At 38.0% G+C, this 9,537-nt stretch overlaps 1 protein-coding gene across 1 annotated transcript in view; it reads right to left on the bottom strand.

Annotated features, from left to right (window-relative positions):
- Window positions 1–3,524: 3,524 nt before the first annotated feature.
- Window positions 3,525–9,537, bottom strand: part of LOC149215216 (3-phosphoinositide-dependent protein kinase 2-like) — a 97,510-nt gene continuing 91,497 nt past the window's right edge. Inside the window, exons 10-11 of the mRNA XM_089392559.1 lie at window positions 4,454–4,676; window positions 3,525–4,293 (exon numbers count right to left, since the gene is read on the bottom strand). Of these exons, the coding sequence (XP_089248685.1) occupies window positions 4,198–4,293; window positions 4,454–4,676 (319 nt within the window). The 3' untranslated portion in view covers window positions 3,525–4,197. The remainder of the gene's footprint in view (window positions 4,294–4,453; window positions 4,677–9,537) is intronic.

Genomic DNA, 9,537 nt, shown 5'->3' with positions numbered 1-9,537 from the left:
CAAAGCTTCTATGGGTGGTTGAACTCAATGAATTGCCACTTACTAGTGAAGTCCACTGCATATACTTCAACTCAATCAATACCCCCTTATTTGACTAAAGGAATTTCATTTTGTGTGAGAATTTACTGGAGAACTAGTCCCAAGGCTTCGAGAAAGATATCATGAAATTTGATGGTCCATATGCAATACACATTTAATCCATCAATGCCTATGTAGATTACAGTATTATAAAACACATTAGATTGGAGAAATGTCAACAAGCCAAGCATGGATTATAAGAAAATCTACTAGGAAATTAGCAAATACAAATGTGGACTTTGGTTGTGGCAAAAATTAGCGACAATAATCCTTATTGGGATTCCTTTGGTTTGTACCCCCAAACCTGTCGATTTTTCTCAACATTTCTACAAGCTTCTATGGGTGGTTGAACTCAATGAATTGCCACTTACTAGCAAAATCCACTGCATATACTACAACTCAATCAATAACCCCTTGTTTGAGGAAGGGCATTTCATTTTGTGTGAAGTTACTGGATAACTAGTCCGAAAGCTTCAAGAGAGATCATGAAACTTGATGGTTTGTATGCAATACACGTTTAATCCATCAATGCCTAGGTAGATTACAGTATTATAAAACACATTAGATTCGAGAAATATGTCAACAAGCCAAGCATTAATTAAAAGAAAATCTAACAGGAAAATAGCAAAGACAAATGTGGACCTTGGTTGTAGCAAAAGTTAGGGACAATAATCCTTATTGAGATTCCTTTGGTTTGTGCTAGCCCAGTTTTGACCTTTGCAAGGCATACAGAGTTTGTATAGATTGTAAATGCGTAATTTGTATGATGAGTGTCAAGCCACTGAGGTAAATTAAATGACCCTGTAATATAAACATTGTAAATATGTTTCATAAGAATTCATGGTGCATAGTGAAAGGCCAAGGCTTCACTAGATTATCACTAGACGTATAGATATAAAACTGTAAATACACTATTTATTGATTGTGGTATGAGTTACCACAACACACTCTAAGCCATGTAAAAAGCCAACACTAGAAAATAATGGTCTGGGATGGTTGTATGGAGCACGAGGGGGTTGAGTGCAATGAGTCCAAGGGAAAGAAAACATGTTTTTCTCAATGTCAACTCCAGAACCTCCCATCTTTTTCATCATGCCCCATAAATGAAACTCACAAACATTTTTTACTTGAAGAACAAAACATGAATGCATGAAGTGGTCAGTGAAGGAAACTCTCATGTAAATGATGAGGATAGGAAAAGTACCTTGTAAGAGAAAAAGTATAACTATTTCAGGAATTCATAGTAATTTTTCATTCCATTCTCCTCCCTCATTGTTTTGCACTCAATGTCCATTATTACCTTTGACATACTAGATTCTCATGAGGTATTGGATCCCAAATATGTATTTTTTGTAGCCAGCGCCACGAATCTGGGAATTTGGGAGGTTGTATTGAGTATAGAGGCTACGGGAACACAGTAAACCATCACCTACTTGTTTATGTTGTCCATTGACTCCCCCTAAAAAAAAAATTAACTCAGCATGTTTTTAAAGGGCAATCAGTGATTGGGATAAGAAGTTTCATTGCTAATTGAAGGATGGATATGGTGTTCAAGAATGTAACTAGTGTCAGTCTTCATAATTGTATTTAAATCACGATGTAATGTATTTGTCAAAAGAAAGAAAAATAAATTTTACTATTAAAGAAATTGACTTATTAAAGCATGGGTTTCATGCTTGGGTCAATTGTTTTAGGTCATAGCATCCATTGAAGGATTCTAGGGTTTATGTCAAGTATTCTTGTCCATGTCATAATGTAAAAGACCCTTCTTGGGCTCTATTTGTCAAGAAAGAAATTTATTTTAATGTAAATTAGGTCTTCTAGGTCTCCTCCACCAAGTCGGCCTCAAATTGAACAAGTCGGCCCACCTGAGGGGCAAAAACTCCTATATAATGGCAGCAACTTGACCTCCTTTGGAGCACTCACTCATCAAGTTCAATCTGCAACTTTTGGGGCCAGAAAAAGTGCGAAATTCAAGGGATAAGAAGAAAAAGGCTAGCGAAGGAGGTCTCTATCAAGCACAAGATGTCAATTTTCTCTCTCTCACATGTGTGAAGCTGCTGAACCACTGGAGGGGCGAAACTGCAATGCTGAAGCTGGTCTGAAATTTTGTGTTGCTAGGGGCCAAAATTTCTGGGTTGTTTCTGGGTGGACGCTGCTGGACAAGAAGAGACTACTGCAGTTTGTTGAATTTAATTGGAAGGTTGACTTGGTGGAGGAGGAAAGACTGTTGGTCTTAGTTCTTGGTCTATATCTCATTTTGAATCTACTGAAGGAAGAGTTTTTTACTAGATTTTCCCCTATAGATGGGTTTTAGCCCTGTCAGATTGCCTACATTGGTGTGCTTGATCTTCATGTTTTTCTTTTGGTAATTGCTTGATGAAACTAAGATAAAAGAAGAACATAAGAAAGATAATAAGAACTCAAAGATATCACAAGTGAATATCAACAAGAGAAAATCTTTCTGCCTTTTCGATTTTCTAACATATGGTGCTTGGAGCTTCCCAATTGGTTGATTTATGAATGTTGCATGTTGGATTTGTTGTGCTTAATCCCATAGTTGCTTTCTTCACCTTGGTGATCTCATACCCTGGCTTGGGGTCAGGGTGACATCTACAGAGGATGCCTATAGTTGGGCAGTGAAGAATCTTTGCATGAATTTTGCATGAATCTGTTTAAAATAAATATAGGCATGTGCAGCCATGATATCCAAAAAGCCTTGCCAGATAAAGAAAGGCTAACAAGATAAATTCAGCAATAAAATCATGTGAGGATGTCACAATCGCTTTAAGCTCTGGGCACAAGAAGAAGCTGCTGTCACCTATAATGAATATATGGCTTCCAGCTCTGAATGTTTCACCACTACTCTAATAAGGGGTGGTGGTTCATGATGATTAGCTGGCTCGAGGGGTCTCTCATGACTAGTGTTTCTTGGGTCCACCTCCGGAACCACTACCTCACTTAGCATTGGTGTAGATAAAATTGACTCTTAGACCTTCCACTAGAAGATAGATAATCAAGCAAGTTAGACAAAAGCGGAAATGGTACTATCAATGAGCAAGAATTAATGAAACAGTATGAAATGCACAAAGTTCAATCAGGGCCTAAAAGAAGCCAAATAAACTTCTAGCAACAAAGAACAGTGAAAAGAGATCTCAAGTTATGTGAAAAAAAGTGTACCCAAGCTATGTCCATCCACTTCAAGTGCAACATGATCTTCAACCAGTCGAGATCATTGAAGCATGTAACGTACACATCTCCATCTATTGCAAGTCCAGAGGGCATATTACACAATGCAAAATGGCCTAACTCTAAAAACAAATTTCAGAACATCTTCAGATTAAGAAAGGCTTTCATGCATTTAACATGATATCACAGCCCTCTCTTACACGAGTTAGAATGTGCTAACATAGCCCTCTCTCAGAAGAGGTCAAAATTATGCTCCATAAAAGCATATTTCAAGTTACTCAGGCCAGAACTATATATACAATCTACAACACAATTCTAAAAAGGCATCAACTGGATAGAGAATCAGAATACTTGAAAAAAAAATATCTGAAATACCCAATTAAAAATGGGTGTTTTGACGTTGTGTGGTTGATTTGGAAGCCCCCTACATGAAGACTCCTGAAAAAGTAATAATCTGAATAAAGACAAACTAAGCAGTGTCCTGGGATCTGTTAACCTTCCCAAGAAACACTCCCATCTTGTCAATGGCCTGCTTTTGGTAGAACCAGGAGAATGTCATATTCATGCTTCTGCTTCCCTATGTCTGTTAGATCATTTCAGAGAAATCCTTTTGAACCTTGCTTTACCAAACCACATTGAAAATAAACGTCCTGGTCAGAAGCAGCAGTTCTTATACGGTCCATACCATGTTCCCTTATCTTGAGCTCTTGAAAGCATAAGAATCAATAGTTTTGACACTAATGTGCCCATACCATTGACCTCTGGACAGATGAACAGATGAAGTATTTAAGGCTTTAAATACTGGAGCTGGCATTAATCCATTTTGTTGATGTTGAAATACCCAGATAGCTTACCATCAACCTCTACTAGTTTTGCTCTTGTACACCAAATCCTGTAATCTAATGCTGTAATGCTCTGGATACATGATATTCATGATTGTCCCAACCGATTTTGAAGAGCTTCAATAGCATCTTTCCACTGCCATCCCTGCTGTCTCAAATCTTCAAATGAGGTGGTCTTTTTCAACTGCATCACACAGTCCAAATAAAACAAAATTTTCAAAGGTAACCAGCCAAATAATCTCCAACCTTATAAAGAAAACTAGAAAGCTTCTGGGTGAAAAAAGAATTCCAAAGTTCTGAATATGAAGTTTTAGAACATCAAAGACAAAAACCTCAGGACTTACAGTACAGATCTTAAAGTTGGAAGAATTCAACACTTGGACATTAAGCTCCTTAGGATTATCAGACCAAACTATCTCACCCTTCTGTACCAATTTGACTGGGTCTACATATATCAACTTAGGCTTGTCTGTCAGAATCAGCTGCATCTTTTTGTTGTAAAGTTTCCGAACTTTCTTAACCAATGAAACCATCACAATGGACTCCCCTGGATCTAGAAATTTCTCCCTGCACAAGTGAATGTTTCATCTGTTCAGAAGGCTTGAGGAACCAGTTATCAGAGGAATATATCGACAAACTATATAGAATCACCTGTGTTATTTCAACCATTCAATCAATCAACCTATATATATATATATATATATATTACCAGAAACACCTGTAGGAAATGTATTCCTGGCCCATGAACCTTTCAGAAAGGTTTCCTGGCATTTCTGCCTGTTTCAACCCCCTTTTTAGAAGAGAAAAGAGGGCCAGAATTAAACAGATCCCAAATGAAAATCAAACAAAAAATTATTCTATAAAGATGTTTCTAGAAGTCAGTTATCGTTATAGTGAAGAAATTGTGCAGAGCAGTAACAGAAAAGAGCATGCAGGTTGTCTGGGACAGATTCTTTATTTTGCATGTGCATGTGCTAGGACAGAAGCTATTTTTGTATGTTCAGGATTGGCACGGCAAGGATATTTTGTGATAGTGAAGGGACTTTGTGAGCAATAGCAGATTTCTTCTCTCTCTCTCAACCATCCTGCATAAATCTTCCTCTCAACAATGGCTTCTCACTCCCCTGCTCATGCCTCCTATTCTGAAGAATGTGTGCAGTAGTAAGAGAAAAGTGTGCATGTGCTAGAACTGCAGCGGCTTTTGCATATGCAGGATCGGGACAGCAGAGAAAATTTGTGAAAGAGGAGTTTTGTGAGCACCAGATTTCTTCTCTCTTTCTTTCAACCATCCTCCATAAATCTTCCTCTCAACATTTCTTCTCATTTCTCTAGTCATGTCTCCTCTTATGAGAAAGTGTGTGCAGTAGTAAGAAAAAAGTTAAAAACTTGAAAACTGTGTGCCGGTTGTCTGGGACAGCATCTTTTTTTAAATGTGTGCATGTGCTAGTACAGCAAAAAATGTGCAGCTGTTTTTGCATGTGCATGAATGTGACAGCAATAGCAGATTTTTTCTCTTTCCTTCAACCATCCTCCATAAATCATTCTCTCAACAATGGCTTCTTCTCATTCCTCTGCTGATTTCTCCTCTTTGGAGAGACATTACTAATTTGCTGGCTGATAAAAACCCTTTATGCACTGATTCCCTATAGCAGTCACCACAGACATTGTAACCCAGAATTGATGAATTTGAGCTTTTCCAAGACTTGCACAGACTCTTTTTTTTGATAAATCTGATCTTCTTGTCTTGGTAATGTATGTAGATGATCTTATCATAACAGGAAATTCTAACCAGCTCATTTTGTGACGTAAGAAGAAATTGGCCAGTGAATTTGACATGAAAGAAATTGCTCTGCTGCACTATTTTTTGGAACTAGACGTTTCACAAGTTGTAGGTGAAATCTTCATTGGACAAAGTCTACTGTGGGGAAAGGTTGTTCGGAGTTGGAGCACGAGGCACCAATCTCCAAAAGACTTTAAGTGTGAAGCACACGCTGGGAGCATTTTTATATGATATATATTTTAATATAATTTGATGCAAATATGTTCAGAAAATGCATGCAGAATGGTGAATTAGCTGCAGAAAATATGAAAACAAAGATTTGTATCGTAGATTAGTGATATCGTCAAAGAAACAACCATTTAGTACACAAATAACATCAACAATTTAGCGGTAATAACTTATAGCATTGTCATCAAATATCAATGATAAAATCAACACACTAGCGAATAACATCAACAATGAAATGAAACAGGACTTCATGACCAAATAATTGTAAAATGAAGTCAACAGCTCAAACTTAATCCTCAAATTGTTATATAATGTTGATGAAATAGGCCATAATAAAGAATCCAGAAAAATAACACTGTTCTAGAAGCTAGATTCTAAACTGAAAAAGACAATAACCCTAACATCTACTAAGCTTTCCTCTTGTTAGTTAGAAGTTATTAGTTATAGGAAGTTCAAAATCAGTGATCCTCTCACCAAAAGACACAACAAGGACAAATGTTTGCAGATATTGATCTTATTAATAACTGTAGACATCTAGTTCAAAAACATGAAGATCTTTAGTTCTTCACTTAACATAAGAAGGTTTAATATGTTTGTTGAAGCCTGATTTTTATGCTAATGTGAATTAAAAAATGATCTAAAGTCGTAACTCATAGGAATTATGGCCATTGATCGTGGAACATATATTGTTTGTAAATTTGTTATTTTCCCAATGTTTACGTGGTCCATGGAGGATACAACCTCAATTAAGTACTGTTATCTCAATTCTTATCTAAGTTACCGGAAACGCCTAGCACAAATACAGAAACGCCGTTTGCTGTTTCAGAAATGGATCTGGGCACGAAACGGGTTCGAAACGGCCTTGAAACGTTTGCAAACCGTTTCAGATTTTCCGGAAATGCCGAATCCGGTTTCGGGGTTGTTTCAGGAAATTTAAACGGTTTTGGATCCATTTCGGATCCGAGAAAATCGTGATCTGTATCCGGATTTCCGGAAACGGATCCACCCAAGAACACCCACGCAAACGGAATGGCTACCAATGCGTGGGTATATCAAACATGGCAGAAGAAAAAGAAGAACATAAGAACATAAGAAAGTTAAAAGAAGAACATAAGAAAGTTAATAGAACATAAGATATCACAAGTAATTATCAACATAAAGAAAATCTTTCTGCCTTTCTGATTTTCCAACACATTTTGTGGCTCCTCCTAGTTGAAGATATATTAATTCTTGAAGTATGGTACCCCAAAGATGGGCATAGCACCAGCACATTTGCCCCAAAAGGATAATGGCCCTTTTATTCATTGCTGCCCTAAAAGGAAGGCCAGAATCTATACTTTAAGAGGCCTAAATCCAAGTGTCTAAATTGGCCTTGAAAAGAGCTTTTATAAAGAATCAAAATCAATATTTTTATGAAGCCTAAAGCCCCCTTTAACCGGTCAGTTCATCTTCTTCAGGTAGGCTTCAATACAGTCATGACTTCTCAAAAGATACGTATTATATGGTTCAGGTCGGCTCTTGTGGACAGATGTGTCTTTTCAAGGTTCAAGTCGGCCTCATTATAGGTCGTCTCAATCACTATTTATACACCAGCCATTGGCATTTTAGTAGCAACAATTTGGTAATTAATCTGAGATAAAAGAAGCAGTCTGAGATACAAATTTATGAGGCCTTGTGCTTAGACGAAAATCTGAAGAAAGGCGGATCAAATATTGCTTTGATTGACTTGGGATTTGGTTTCTGGTTTTTGGTCTTGAGTTCTGGTTTTTTGGTGATCGACAGATCAATTTTTGGAGTCCATCATTGGAGCAGACTTGGTCACCCTCGTAGACAGACTAAATCCGGCTCATCCTTGCACAAAATTTCAGCCTGTGGGTGAATCATCAGAGACTTATGTTTCCACCCAAAGTCTGAGGTGATTCAGCCCTATTGAAGAAGCTAAGGTCTATGGAAATTTGGGCCTGAGGCAAGCACATAACTCAGCCCCTGTGGGCAGACCCGAGCCTGCAACCTCCTCCCTATGAAGGAGGTACAGACTTCACCTGTTATTTGATCTCAGGCTTTGGCCTATTTTATCAAGAGCTCGACCTTGAAAAAGGCCTATTGGTGTATATGTTACACCAGTTAGGAGCTTATCTGAAGCATACTTGAAAACATTTTTGTAGCAGCCTCTCTAGAAGTATTTTTAAAGACTTGAAGCAGACCTGGAGTAGTCCTTAAAGACATTCTTTGAGTAGACTTGTAGCCTGATTTTTTGAGCACATAGGAGCAGATTTGTAGCCTGATTTGTTGAGAACTTAGGAGCAGAATTGTGACCTGATTTGTTGAGCACTTAGGAGCAGATTTGTTGTCTGAATGTTGAGCAATTTGGAGTGAAACTTGGAGACCCTTTGTTGCAGACTTGGAGATATCTTGATGTAGACTTGAAGCTGACTTTGGAGTTGAACTAGAAGTCTTCCTTGTAGCAGAACTCGAAGCCTCTTTGACGCAGTCTTGGAGCAGACTTGGAGTAGATCTTGAAGACCCCTTGAGAGCAGATTTGAAGTAGACCATAAGAGCAGATCTTGAATTTTGTTGAAGACTGCTTTTGGTAGCAGACTTTGATATTGATCTTGAAGCAAGCTGGGGTAAGATCGTTTGTGGATTTGATGATCTAAGGTATGCACTTCTCAGTTGAACTATTAATATGACTGTTGAAATTCATTTGCAAGCTAGAATTTCTAATCATGATAATTACTTGTGACTGATATATATGTTTACTTTTAGCATTCTCTTCATTCAATTATGTCATCAAGCAATTATACATTTAGTTATGTGAAAAAGTAGAGATCACAGTGCACAAGAGACAAGAAACACCAGAAATTAGACCAAAGGCCAGGGCAACACCCACAAGGGAAAAACCCAGCAATCCTTTCCTTATAGAATCTTTGTCAACAAGAGAAATCCAAGTCACATCTCAACAGACCAGTAGACCAATTATCCAAGTGCCAAGTCCACCCTCCACCAATAGCCCAAACTTTGTCACAACTCTGTCCATAATATATTCAACAAGTTTGCCACATGCCTGTCCTTGGATGCCACGTCCCACAGAGATAGAGTGCCTCAGATAGCTCGAATAATCACAGAAGAAATAGTGCCTCAAGTAGCTTGCATTTCACACAAGTAATAGTGCTTCAGGTAGCTCACGTTCACAAAAGTATCGCGCTTCAGGTAGCTCGCATTCCACAGAAGATTAGTTCCTTAACTAGCTCTGAATTCCACAGAAGAATACCTCTGAATTCCCTTCCACAGGTGAGACCTGAATTGGTTTCTAAATGGTGAAGAATAGATGTCAATATATAGTCCTCATCTGAAAAGGTGCCTCTAAAGGCTGAGTCGACTTGACTTATGCTGGGCTGACTTGGTTAACTTGAGGACACA

The sequence above is a fragment of the Pinus tabuliformis genome, chromosome 1_1 (genome assembly GCF_031772625.1).
Source record: "Pinus tabuliformis cultivar Carrire ecotype Pingquan chromosome 1_1, CPIR1, whole genome shotgun sequence".
Lineage (NCBI taxonomy): Eukaryota > Viridiplantae > Streptophyta > Pinopsida > Pinales > Pinaceae > Pinus > Pinus tabuliformis.
The sequence above is the reverse complement of the archived record's forward strand: the minus strand, read 5'-3'. Positions and strand labels throughout refer to the sequence as shown.